Source organism: Cynocephalus volans, chromosome 1 (assembly GCF_027409185.1).
Source record: "Cynocephalus volans isolate mCynVol1 chromosome 1, mCynVol1.pri, whole genome shotgun sequence".
Lineage (NCBI taxonomy): Eukaryota > Metazoa > Chordata > Mammalia > Dermoptera > Cynocephalidae > Cynocephalus > Cynocephalus volans.
This window is the reverse complement of record NC_084460.1, coordinates 31291789-31305605: the sequence shown is the minus strand read 5'-3', so window position 1 is coordinate 31305605 and position 13817 is coordinate 31291789. Positions and strand designations below refer to the sequence as shown.

General features: G+C 45.1%; 1 protein-coding gene across 6 annotated transcripts in view; it reads right to left on the bottom strand.

Annotated features, from left to right (window-relative positions):
* Positions 1-13817, bottom strand: part of CEP250 (centrosomal protein 250) — a 47557-nt gene that overhangs the window by 25343 nt on the left and 8397 nt on the right. The window contains exons 3-16 of one of the 6 annotated variants that reach the window (XM_063097814.1): positions 13489-13777; positions 12729-12785; positions 11519-11601; positions 11123-11288; positions 10048-10154; positions 9551-9802; positions 7812-7908; positions 5757-5858; positions 5075-5236; positions 4348-4526; positions 3862-4044; positions 2300-2444; positions 1324-1470; positions 166-396 (exon numbers count right to left, since the gene is read on the bottom strand). In XM_063097814.1, the coding sequence (XP_062953884.1) occupies positions 166-396; positions 1324-1470; positions 2300-2444; positions 3862-4044; positions 4348-4526; positions 5075-5236; positions 5757-5858; positions 7812-7908; positions 9551-9802; positions 10048-10154; positions 11123-11288; positions 11519-11601; positions 12729-12785; positions 13489-13674 (2097 nt within the window). In that variant the 5' untranslated portion in view covers positions 13675-13777. Of the gene's footprint in view, positions 1-165; positions 400-1323; positions 1471-2299; positions 2445-3861; positions 4045-4347; positions 4527-5074; positions 5237-5756; positions 5859-7811; positions 7909-8130; positions 8203-9550; positions 9803-10047; positions 10155-11122; positions 11294-11479; positions 11602-12728; positions 12786-13488; positions 13778-13817 lie in introns of those variants that run through there. The other 5 variants (XM_063097824.1, XM_063097843.1, XM_063097833.1 and 2 more) reach the window with 5 other exon arrangements.

Genomic DNA, 13817 nt, shown 5'->3' with positions numbered 1-13817 from the left:
TCCTATAAGAATTCTTTTAAAAAATTGGAAGATATACTGCAAACTAGTAACACTGGTCATTTCTAGGTCATTTTTCACTTTCTGAATCATTTCTGTAGAGTTTTAATTTTTTACAATGAGCACATTTTACACCTTCATGTGATGGTGTCAGTTTTGTCTTCTCACCTCATTTAGTTTCTCTTGAATTTCTTCCTTGTCTTCTTGGATGCCCCTGAGATCTGCCTGCAGTTCAGCCCCAGCCTCTTCTGCTTTCTGCAGCTGAGCCTCCAGGTGAGTTTTCTTTTCCCACAGTGCTTCCTTGTTCCTTTCTGCTTCTGCCAGGTCCACCTGCAAAGCGATTTTCACCTGCTCTGCTGCCTCCATTCTGCTGCACACAGACTGGTTCTCCTGCTCTAACTACTGATAAAAAAGGGAAGAAGGTACAGGGTATCAAAGACAAAAGGTTACAGTTTAGGGATCAAGTGCTGAGACTGGAATCCAAGTGAAATATAAATCTATTCTCCAAAGATGAACACAGTAGTACTTCTAACAGAGGGAGGAAATCCATTCATTTGATTTAGTGCTATATTCCAGGTCCTACCTAGATGGGCTGCATGGTGGTGGAGATGGAGATAGAAAAGGCAAAATCCTGCTCTCAAAGAATTCAGAATGGAATATTGAACATTTCTGGGTCTCAAGGTAACGGGTAGCAAGATTCCCTCACTAAAATTACAAACATTTGTAACCTAAAGAGAAGATTCATTGGGACTTAGGTTCTTCAGCAGACCGTTTTCTGGTGATTGCTATTATCTCACCCAATGGGATTAAAAACCTATCTTCTCAGGGCCGGCCCATGGCTCACTTGGGAGAGAGCGTGGTGCTGATAACACCAAGGCTATGGGTTCGGATCCCTATATAGGGATGGCCGGTTAGCTCACTTAGGAGAGCGTGGTGCTGACAACACCAAGTCAAGGGTTAAGATCCCCTTACCAGTCATCTTTTAAAAAAATAATAAATAAATAAATAAATAAAAACCTATCTTCTCTCCAGAGGACATGGGCCCCTTCCCAGCCCTGGTGATTTACTCTGAAGCCCAAAGTTGGCTCTGCTGTAGGTGTACGAGGGGAAAATTTCTAATGGTTAAGCCCAATCCTTCTAGTTTTTGCTCTCTTCTCACCATAAATTTTCCTTTTGCTCATTTCAGAACTACAGTTGGGAGCTGATCTGTCTTGGGCCGATCCATTAAGGGCTCTGCCCTATCATGGGCATCAGCTTTGTCTGTCACTGGCTTATTCTCAGTCAAGGCCCAGACATACTCCGGGTATCAGAGAAATCTTTGCTCACCTGGAGAAGCTGCTGATTCAGCCCAACTTTATCTAAGGCCAAAGCCTCATTTAAGGTACTGAGCTTGACAGCTGCAGCCCGAAGATCAGCCACCTCTGCCTTCAGGCTGTTCTCAGAACTTGACAGCTCTGCAATTGACTGTTCTGCCTAAAAACAAAGAGGGTTAAAGAGTTTCCTATTTCTAGTTTTTCTGCAACAGTAAATAGTTCACATTCCCAACTCCTGATGCTTTTTTTGGATGGAGATCAATTAACACTCCATTTCCTCCTTTACACTGAAACAAGTTTTTCCTTCATTCATTCGTTGCGGAGTAAGACAGGAACTCATAGTATACAGGCATGGACATAAGGATGTATACACAACTACAGTTGTAATGACACCATAGAAAACGTAAGCACAGAGTGCTCTGGGAACTCAAAGAAAAAATTAATTCAGTCTGGGGGAGTCAAAAATGCCTGGTAGAGGAGCTGACAGTTAAGTTGGGTATTGAGAGATGAGAGGAATACTCTGCAGTTAAAAGGAGAGGAAAGAAGCAGTTCAGGGAAAGGAAAAAGTATATGCGAAGTGTTAGAGTTATGAAAGAGCATGATATAACTGAGAATACAATTAATGCCACGTGGCAGGAGGAAAAAAATATGAGAAATTAGGATGGGGTTTTAGAGTGAAAGGAGAGGCTAGAAACACAGTTTGGGGCAGATGGCACAGGGCCTTGAATATGGCCCCACAAAGCTGGGAAGCCACTGACTGGTTTTAAGAGACTGACATACCAGATTTATACTTTAGAAAACTTACTCTAATTCCAACACAGAGTACGTTGGGAGGGAGAGAACCCAGAAGCAGAAAGCAACAACTGAGGAAAGAAATATGAGGGGTCATGGCTTTAAGGGTGACGAATGAGGCAGGCTGCATGTCCCTTTCCTGGACACACAACTTCCTAAGCTGTTCACCAGCAAGTGAAGAGAAGAGGCCTACGCACCCTGGCCAGAGCTGTGGTCACCTCTGCTTGCTCTTGCTTCAGTAATTCCCCTTCCAGGCGACTTGACTCCAGGGCTTCCCGAAGAGTGATCAGTTCACAGAGTGATTCTGACTGTTTGGCTTCCAGGCCCACCAGCATCTCCTGACTAAGATGGGAAAAAGAGAGGGCTAGAGGAAGTCTTAGCAAGTGGCCATACCCCACAAGGTAGCAGGAATATAATTATTCTTTGCTACGTGAAAGAATGAGGAAGGTCTCTAAAAACTGATAAGGAAAGACCTCTAAGACATTTCAAGTGAAAAAAGCAAGATGCAGAACAATATATATAGGGTACTACCTTTTATGCAAGAAAAAAGGGGAAGAAAGAAAATATGTTTATATTTGCATGAAGTAGCACTTGAAAGAAATAAGAAATTAATAAAAACGGTTATGTACAGGAGGAAGAGATATAGGATGGAGAAAGCATAGAAGGCAGTAAGAATTCTCTGTGTATATCTTTTTAAATAGTTTTAACTTTTGAATCATATACATGTATTATCAAGTCAGATAAATTAAATTCAAAAACGTATAATTATCTCTGTGGATTGTCTGCCCTTCCCCTTGGTACCGGCAGAACATTCCTAGCACAAGTCATGACCCTTATGGTAGTCCTTCAAGCTTCCACTTTTCATGCCTATGAGGTGCACAGGAGGAGGGAAATACACAAAGATAAAGAAAATATATCCCCACTACCAGTTATTAAAGACCTAACATATGCCAGGCTCTATGCTGGCATTTTCCAAAACACTGCTCTAATCTTCCCAACAACCCTTCCAGGTAAGTATTATCAACCCCATTGTACAAATAAAGTAATCTGTCAAAATGGCAGAGCCATAATTTAAACCAAGCTTTTGCCCAGTTCTAAAGTCCTTGCTTCTTCTGTGACATCATATAGAGAACTTTACAGATTAGCTGGGTATATTTACTCTGGATTTCCCTTTCTTGACCAGCTCAATTCCCATTACTTCCCAGTATAAGTTTTACCCTTTAGCTAGCCCAGCCCACTCGGAACATGTCATGAACCTTCCTGCCTCCTTTTTTGCTCATCTATTCCTTTATCCCTTCTCCCACTCTCTACCAATCAAAATAGGTCACAGCCCGGCTCAAAGTCTACCCCCTCCTCCATAAAGCTTTGCTTGGTCCTCAATAATTAACTGTTACTCCAATGTTCCCAAAGGATCTGACTTGAAGCTCTATTTAGCTCATACTTCATCTGGCCTCATGTCACAGTTAGTTGTTTACATGTCTGTCTTCTCCACTAGACTGCAAGCACCTTGAGATCAGGGACTTTGTCTTATTCATTTCTATATCCCCCACAGTGCCTCATCCTTTATGGGTGCTCAGCAAAGTCTAGATGAACTTTCTATATTTGTCTTTCTGTAAAGGAACGAGCAGCAAGCTAATCTGAACCCACTGCATTTCAGGCTTCTATATAACCCACCTTCTAAGAGAAGGGAGTGGGTGGGGAAGGGTGTGGAACTGAGGGAGGGCCAAGCCCCAGCAAGGAGGGGAACGGCCATACTTACAGGCGCTCCCTTTCCCGGACAGCCAGGTGCAGCTCCTCTTGCTGCTCCTCCTTCTCTCCCTGAGCAGAGTCCCCCTGCAGCTGAAGCTCCATGTTTACCCTTCGCAGTCGCCATGCCTCCTGTTCCAGCACCTCCAGTTGCTGCTGCAACTCTTCTCTGGCCTTCTGCAGGAGCTCTCGCTCCCTGGAAGAACAAGACTAGAGATGAGCAGAGACCTCAGTACCTAAAATCCTTGCTGGATGCAGACATCACAGGCTCAAAGAGAGGTGCCTATTTCCTTTCAACATCCCATCTTCTGAGCAGGAAACCATTCTTTATAATCATAAAGACCCAAAATCCAAAAGCTTGTGGCAAAGCAGCCCTTAGGAGCCTTGGATCTCAGGGACAGCAGGATCTGCCAACCAAAAAATGATGGGAGTGGATAAATGGCTGGATGAGGACTGAGACCTGGGGTGGAAGGGTGAGATGAACAGCCTGCCTGCTCACTTGCTGAGAGAATCCACCTCTTCCTGGAGGTCCACAGTCTGCCCTGCCAGAGTGTCCCGCTCCCCAGTGAGCTTCTGTAGCCGCTGTCTCAAGGCTTTGCCCTCTTCCTCCCACTGATCGTGCTGCTGCTGCAAGAAGCTCATCGCCTCCTGGCAGCCTGAAAGCTGCTGCCTTAGGTCCTGTGGAGGGAGACAAACAAGCCAGATGATGAGCAAGAAGGCAAGGGCAAAGGAGTGATGTCAGAAGCCTGAAAGCAGGGCTGGATAAGGAAGGGTTAGGGGTTGGTGCAACAAGGGTAAGCAGAGAATAGAGAAGTGACCAGTCAAGAAGACAGAGGATCAGAGGTTATTGGGCTTCTGTGGCTCTAGAGTCTTAGAGTTCATCATCTTCAAATGTACAGGCATGGCAGGATGGCAACTGTGCCTGTGACCTTCAGAGGGGGAACATTTACCCTACCATCCCAGGGCTCTGGGTGTCATTGTTTGCATAGTAATATGCAAAGATTGCATACAAAGTGAAACATGCCAGTGGTATGGAGAATGAGCTTGTTACCCACAGTACAATTGGGCAGACACAGAGATTCTAATGGGTACTTTGGGGTATTGACAAAATACTTCCTGGCTGGTCAACAAAGTGAAAGGGGCAGTCCCGGCTAGGGAGGTACCTGGGTCACAAATCAGTTGAGACACTCACCCCGTGGCTGAAGAGGAACACTGGGGTTTCTCACCTGCACAGCCTGGCGTCTCTGAGTCAACACTGAACGCACCAGATTAAGAGCCTTGTCTGGGTCCTGGGAGTCAAACTGGGAGGAAAAGCCACTAAAGTCCAGTACCAAAGAGCTCTCATGATCAGTGCCTTGGGCCATATTTTCCCCTTCTTCCACCATGGCCTGAAACCCAACACAGTGGGGTCACCACCCTATTGACCAAGGCCTAGAGTGGATACAGAGGACTTATACTACAGCCTGGACAAACCTGATGCTTTCCTTCTCAGGCCCTCTCCCTGGGAACAGGAGGCGGGTATGTGAAAGCAAAAAAGTCTGGTTCCTTCAACTCTCTGCCTTTGGTCACCCAAATCTAGGACTAGCAACAAGGCTAGCACACTTTCTAAGGCAACAATAAATGAAGAAATGAAGGAAGAAGAGGCTACTGAGGTAATGAAGATCAGAATCCAGCCTCTGGCCTGAGAATTACAGCTGGCAACAGGAAAGAGGGCCTATTCCACCCGGCAGTTCTAAGATATAAACACTTAGCTAAACTGTAGGGTTCCAGTCTTCAAATACACTCAGAAAACTCATCCCCGCAAGACCCTGAACCCAAAACCGACTGGAAATCTAGGCATGCCTGACAGGACATGGAGGCCTGGGTATAAGAGTGACGCATAACCCTGTTACCAAGGCTTACCAGTACCTGGGTTATATCTTTGATCACCTGCTGTAAAGACAACTTCTCCTCTTGGGCATTCCTACTAAGAGATGCCTCATGTTCCATTAATTCTGCATGATTTGTCTCCTGAACAGGGAAGAGAATAGAACCTAAGAGCCAAACTCTCAAAAGAGAATTTATAATTCCAGGCCCCAACTTGACCAAAGTCTCATTCTGTCTATTCTATCAACCCCACTTTTCCAGACTATACCTGAATGCTAATTGCCCAAGGGGTCTGAAGACAATGTGATATGGTAATGAAAGTTCAGATTAAATGATTAAAAGCTCCAAACTAGACTGCCTAAATTAGGATTCTTGCTTTATCATTTACTAGTTTAGTAAACTAGGCAACTGCTTCTTTGACCCTCCTTCTCTTTAAAATAGGAATAGGAGGGCCAGCCCGTGGCTCACTTGGGAGAGTGTGGTGCTGATAACACCAAGGCCATGGGTTAGGATGCCTATATAGGGATGGCCGGTTAGCTCACTCGGGAGAGTGTGGTGCTGACAGCACCAAGTCACGGGGTTAAGATCCCCTAACCAGTCATCTTTAAAAATAAATAAATAAATAAATAAATAAATAATAGGAATAGGGATAATTAACAGCAACTACTTCACTAGTTTGTTTTGAGGCTTAAATGAAAAAAGCATGTGAATCACTCAACATCTCAACATGGTGCCTGGTACAAAGCAAATGTGAGCTATTATTGGATGGGGAATGGCTGCTGTCTCTGAACAGTAAACTGATGCTTAAAACCTAACACTGAATAAACCAGAGAGACCTCTGGCCCCAAAGCTAGAAATAATCTTGAAGAGTCAAGATTTCCTCTCTTCCTTCCTATTGTATTTGTGTTAGTGAAGGCCTGAAGACATAGACCTACTGCTGTGTTTTATTTGGCCTGTACAAACTTTCAATCAACATTTATCAATTGAGATATTTTGCATAAAAAAAAGAATTTCTGGATTCTCTCAAAAAGTTAACAAATGGTCCACACCCATTCTTACATGGCAACAATTTACTAAGTTGAACAGTGGATACCTCCTCTAGATGAGACATTTATTCCTCAGGATCCTAAAGTCCCTACCACTCCTCACAGTTTCCTTAATACTGAGCTCAAATCTGCAGTACTGAGAACTAAAAATGACAACACCAGAAAAATAGAATTCTTATGACAGAACCCAGTTTGCTCATTTACATTATCTGAGCACTGTAGATATCTGAATTGGCAAATTCCTGACAAAAAAGAACCAAAAAGGCACAAACAAATCCAGCTCCCGGTTGATTTCAACTTAGATGAGAAGATTAGGGCTGTGCATGTGAACAGGGGTTCAAGAGCTGCCTAAAATTAGAGATCTGAAAACTCATAGAGACGAAAGGAAATGTGGACCCAAGCCAGAGGTCCTACTGTCCAACCTTAGAGAATCCCTTTGATAACATCCCTGGCGGGTGTTAAGCAAGTGACTGAAACCTCACTTGTTCTCTAGACAGACTGTTCCGTCAGCTCTAGCTGTAAGCCAAAATCTACCACCTTATAACTTCTAGTCATTGATGTTGGTTTGTCCTGGAAAACATTAAATAAGTCAATTCTCTTTTCCCCCATCTCAGTCCTTCAGATATGTGAAGGCAGCCATCACGTCTTCCTCTAGCCCTTTCTTCTCCAGGCTAAACATTGTCATGCTCTTCAGTTGTTTCCCATATGACTAGGTTCTGAACCTCTCTACACATCCCCTTCCTAGTGACTCGACAATTCGCCAGTGTGTCTCTTCATGTATGTGCCATCTCTCTCTGATAAGAACATACTGTATACATATGCCACTGTAGTTTCCCCAGGAATACAGTAGGGGTAGTAGACACTTAATAATATTTATTGAATGAATAAATGAATGAGTTAATTAATTTTCAAATTCAGTCAAAATTTATTTTTTAGCTTTAGAGAATTTCATCTCAGAACACTTAACTGGTATCCTGTACTATTTGTCCATAAAAGACAATAAACCTACAAGCCCACTCCCAACTCCTTTCTAGAACAAAAAATCAGGTACCAGGATCTCCATTGTCTCTCTCAGAGCCTTCACCATCTTTTCATAATCTTCATTTTGCTTCTGAGACTGGATCAGCAGAGCAGAGATCTCTGTCACCCTAAAAAGAACAGCATATAGCACTGTCACCTGGGCAGCCCAAGGATGTAGACAGAGCTACTACGCAGCACACCCCAGTCCAAACACAGACACTCCCACTGCTGCCTCCCCAAAATCCCTTGGGTGCCCCCAGCCCCTCTGCACTTCCTGAATTAACATATGATGCTATAGTCTTGATCTTGGGGGGAAGCCAAAAGCCACTCAGACACATGCAGGGATTTACCACATCTCAAGACTGGAACTCGTGTTTGGGGGCCCGAGAGCTGAAGGAAAGCCCTGGCCCAGGCCCTTCCAGGCCTCGCTTGATCTTGAAGTCAAGCACCCTGAAGCCAATAAGAACATCAGAATTGCCACATGGGGTAGTCCCAAGGCCCCTCCATCCCAAGGTTCTGACTCTGATAAGGAAAAAGGAGGAGCATTTTGGGGGAAATTATGGCCAATCTATCTGATATTAACCTCAAAGTCCAGCAAAATCACCAAATATCTTTATTACTTAATCTGGAGCTTAGTACCCGGTATTATAAGGGTAGGTAAATAAATATTACTTGAATGAGTATCATCCAGGAGTTTAAATCTTTTTTCTGAAAGTCTTAATAATTTTATCTCTAAGAGCCTTATCTCACTGTATGGCCATTCATTTAATTATTGTATCATTCAACAAACATTTATTGGGTGGCTACTATATGGAAGGTGAAGTGCAAAGCACTAGAGACACAAAATTTACTAAGATATGGTCTCTGTCTTTGTGCTTCTTGCTGCCTCCAAAAGCAAAGCAAAACAAAATAGTCCTGCAACTTATGTACACCACCAGTAGAAGGAGACAAAGCCCTAGTCATGGAGTATAAACTGAACTTTACCCTGAGACTCAATGGGGCTCTGTGCTTATGTCCCCGCCCTTCTTATCATCATTAAAAAAAAATCTGAGGGCCGGCCCGTGGCTCACTCGGGAGAGTGTGGTGCTGATAACACCAAGGCCACGGGTTTGGATCCCTACATAGGGATGGCCGGTTGGCTCACTTGGGAGAGCGTAATGCTGACAACACCAAGGGTAAAGATCCCCTTACTAGCCATCTAAAAAAGAAAAAAAAAAATCTGTTCCATCATAATCCAAAAATTAAAAAACCTTAACCCCCTTCCCCACAAAAAGGAAACTACGTAATTGATGAGATACAATGAGATCAACGCTGTAACAAGCAGGTCAAAATACCACAGAAGCACAGTAACTTAATAGGCTATTGAGGTCAGAGATGGCTTCATAGAAGTAACATTTGAACTATTCCTTAAAGGATTAGGCAGAGAGAGAAGGAAGGGAAGCATTCCAGGCTAAGGTCAGCATGTACAAAGGCAGGGAAGCATGCAAGAGCTTGGCTGTTCTGGGAATAGCAAGTAGTTTGGTGTTGATAGAGGACAGAGTCATAGCTAGCTCTATAAATCAAAAGGGTAGAAAAAGAGCTGCAAGACAGTCTGAGGGCAGAGGTCAGTGACAAGCCCCAACTGTGGCATAGGGCTTCAACTAGCCTCTCTGGCACATCTGCTTCCCCTCTGGTGGGGATGCTCTTGGCATCTCCACTGCCTATCCCTAACTCTCTAAGGGAGTCGGCTTTTCCTCAGAGAACCCTTCCTGGGATGCCAGGCCATCTCACCGATCCTGAAGTTCAGACTGCTCCAGATCCCTTTGACTCTTCAGCTGTTTTAACTCCTGGCTCCTCTCATAGGCTTCCTTCTCCAGCTCCTGGGTCTTGGCTAGTAACAGCAGCATCTGGGCTGGCTCACTCCCATCCTTTGTCCCAGACCCATCAGATTCCCGAGACTGTGCTCCCACAGTCAAGCGCAGACAACAGGTCAACAGGGACCCAGAAAGCCTCACATGCTCAGCCTTTAGCTCCATCAGATCTCTGAGTACAAGCAAGGAAAAGAGCAGATTCTAATAAGGACCAGAGAAGGAAGCATGGATATTAGGCCCAATGAAGCCTCAGGAGCAGGTCTGGAAAAATCATCTGAATAGAGCAGTACCAACTCTCCCTACCAGCTCTCCCACCCACCCCACCCCCACTCCAGATCCCCCCTTCTACAGCAGCCCACTGCCGTAAGTCCAGAATTAGTAGGGGCAAACTTCCTTCCTTCTTATCCCCGCACTGACCTGTCAGTAGCTGACTTCATTTCCAGGAAGTGGCGTCGGAAGGTCACCACCTCCCGCCATAGACTGAGAAGGCGACCATGCTCCCCTTTCAGGTAGCCCTTGAAGAACTGTAGGTTCAGAAACTCAGGTCATACCAAAGGGCAGAGGACTATCTTTGGCCAACACAAGAGTCTTGGATTCCTCCTGACTACTGGGGGGAAGGAAGGAAGGACTTACAGGAGATAGCTTATGAATGCATATCCAAATTCAGGTTATACTGAAAGGTTTAATAAAGTTGGCAGTGGAATGCAAGAGGTCAAAGGATCTAGGATGGTATACGGCCTTCCTCTGGGCTAGATTAGAAAAGCATACACAGAAGCTGCTTAACAAATGGGAGCTATTACTATAGATTTACAAGGAGGAGTAAATGATATAAAACATGTAAATCACTTAGCACAGATCAAGGATTCAGGAAACATGTTTCCTTTAGCTGAGATCTGAAAATCCCCCAGGGCCCATAACTGGTCTTTCTTTCCCATTCAATTTCTTTTTTTTTTTTTTCTTTTTTTTTTTTTTTTAAAAGATGACCAGTAAGGGGATCTTAACCCTTGGCTTGGTGTTGTCAGCACCATGCTCAGCCAGTGAGCAAACCGGCCATCCCTGTATAGGATCCGAACCCGTGGCCTTGGTGTTATCAGCACCACACTCTCCCGAGTGAGCCACAGACCGGCCCTCTTCCCATTCAATTTCAATAGCTACCTCCTCAGCACCTAGATATGCAGACCTTCAGATGAGGGCTGTCAATAAGTTTTCTGATCCATCTAAAACCTAAGCTAGTCGATTTGGCAGAACAGAGTTGTTTTGAGTGTCATGGTACCTGCCAGCAAAACCTAGACTAGGCAGGTAATAGCAGAACTAAGCTGAAGCCCAAGCAGAGCAAAGCTGTCAGCCTGGGCAGGTAAGAATGGTCAGAGATTTTAACAATGACAGATCAGTTTCTATCCAAGTCCTGAAGTTAACCCCTTCCAGCCCTAAAAAGGGCAGTGCCCAGAGTGCACAGCCCTCCTCTCACAGTTCCAGCCTCTGTTCTTCCTACCTCCTGCTCCATCTGCCACTGGCTCTCCTTCCTCATTAGCTCATCTCGGGCACGGCTCCAGTCCACTGTCAACTTTTCCACATCTTCCCGAAGGGCTTTATTCACCATGTCAGCTTTTTCCATGTGCAACCGAAGCTGGGTGTTCACTTCTGCTAGACTCTCACACCTGCACTGGGGAGGGATAAGAGCAAGTACAAAATAAAGGTCTGGTCCAACCCTTGAACCTCTAGGGAGTAAGATGACAATCACTGGAATTTTCCATTCCAGACATTAGAGGGCTAAGGCTGAAGTCCATAACTCTAATCCATGTTAGCCCACAGGCCAGAGGTCTCCCATCAGCTTTCTCTACCCACTTACTAGCCAATCACCCAGGTCAGATAAGTTAGGGTCCATCACCTCTGTTGCTCCTCCTCCAATCGGATTAGCAGCTGTTCCAGGTTCGGCTCCTCCACATTTTCCCACCTCTGAGGAATTAGTCCCTTCACCAGACATAAACAAGCCTTATTTACCTCCAAAGAGAACATCACTCAGACCAATTCCCTGGTGCCCCCTTCTACAGCAGCTTACATTCCTTTTATTCATTCTCCCCTTTGTTAGCAATATGTTTCTTTTATCAATCACTGCATCCTGAAAACAAATCCACTGTATCCCTCTCTCCAAAAGCAAACCAATGACCTCTCCTCAAAGATGGTATTTGGTAGTGAAAATAACTTTTTTTTTTAATCCCTATATAAAGATGACCGGTAAGGGGATCTCAACCCTTGGCTTGGTGTTGTCAGCACCACGCTCAGCCAGTAAGCCAACCAGCCATCCCTATATAGGGATCCGAACCCATGGCCTTGGTGTTATCAGCACCGCACTCTCCCAAGTGAGCCACGGGCCGGCCCCTAGAACTTTCAACCTAAGAAGCCATAAGGTATATCTTTCACTAATGGCCTTCACACCTACTACACTACTTTTTGAACCTTGGGAAGTCACTTAACTTCTCGGAGATACAGTGTCTTCAGCTACCAAATGAAGGTGATATTCCCTTCAGAAAGTGGCTTTGCAGATTAAGTGACACAACTATATGACAATACATAATGGTACCTGGCCTACATCAAAGGTGCTCAGTAAATTTTGGTTCTTTCTTCCTCTGAAAAAACTTGCCTAAGGGGACCATGAGAAGGTGCCAAGAGGGAGCTGGAGTAAAGGCAAATGGGTTTTTCAAAGCCAGTCCTACCCAGCCAACAGCACAAGTATGTATCTTTGCTACAGACGTCTTTTTTAGGCCCACAAAGGCACACATCTCTCTAAGACAGATAAACACTGACACCTGCTGGAGGAAAAACGCATTTCTTCCCTCTAATTCTACACTCCTACCAATCTGATTAAGTCTCCTGAAGCTGCATTTCATTCTTAGAGAAGCAAGGGTTGGAATCTGACAGGCCAGTGATAGCTAGATCTAATGTAAATATCAGTGTGATAAGTTCTTAGGAGCTGAAGAAAGAGAGACTTCTACCAAACACCCCCTTTTCACACCCCAGCCTCCCTCAGTCAGCAAATGAAGCCTAACAAGTATATTCACTGAGGGTTCAGGGGAAGCACAGAACTCAACCTCACTCACTCCAGTGGTTTCCAGCCGCTTCTCCAGCTCTTGGCACCAGCTCCGGTACTGCAACACCTGGGGAAAACAGAGCAGGCTGTAAGTAATGGACACAGCTGGTACAGACAGCCCAAACCAAAAGCCCCTGAGGATCTTGGGCAAACCTGCTGTGAACAGAGGATCTGGGTGGTGATACTGAGATAAAGCCGTAACATATTATAGTTTCTGTCTGGGCATTTAAATAATATTTTCCATGTTTCTTGTATTGAAGATGAAAGACCATGGGCTTTGGACCTAGGATCAGGTCTTAGCTCTACACTAAGAGAATAAACCTGGCCAACTAATTTAACCCTCATGAACACCATCTTTATTTTTTTTATTTTTTATTTTTTTTAAAAAAAGATGACCGGTAAGGGGATCTTAGCCCTTGACTTGGTGTTGTCAGCACCACGCTCTCCCAAGTGAGCTAACCGGCCATCCCTATATAGGGATCCAAACCCGTGGCCTTGGTGTTATCAGCACCACACTCTCCCAAGTGAGCCACGGGCCAGCCCTGTGAACACCATCTTTAAAAGGGATATAATACATACCTCATGGAGTAGTTGTAAGCATCAAGAGAGGCTTTATATGAGAGTTAGAAGGCCTGGGTCCTTCCTCTCACCAAGCTAGGTGTGGGCCATTCCCACCACATGGCTTTGCCTCCTACAATTCTTATCCCACCGCAACACCCGGCTCTAGGTGGTGTTCTCTTTTACCTTCCCCAAAAGGGCAGCTGGCTCACCTTGGCCTGCAGCTTCCTCACAAGGGTTGCTTGCCTCTGCTGGGCCTCCTGGGAGTTCTTCAGCTTCCGCCAGGAGGCTGCCTGATTCTCCGCCATCTGCTGCTGTAGTGCCAGCACTTGCTCCTCCAGCACCAGCTGCAGTGACTGGGGCTTCATGTTGCTCAACCCGGGGCTTCCTGTCTCCATAGGGGCACCAGAGAGTAAGCCCACAGGCCCCTATGCAGTCAGAGGCTGTTTGCTCCCAGCAGTGTCTCTAACCATTGCTGTGCCACTTGGACCTCCTCTTGAGCTGGGGACCAAAGCACACAGTGGAACTGAAAGGACTGTCT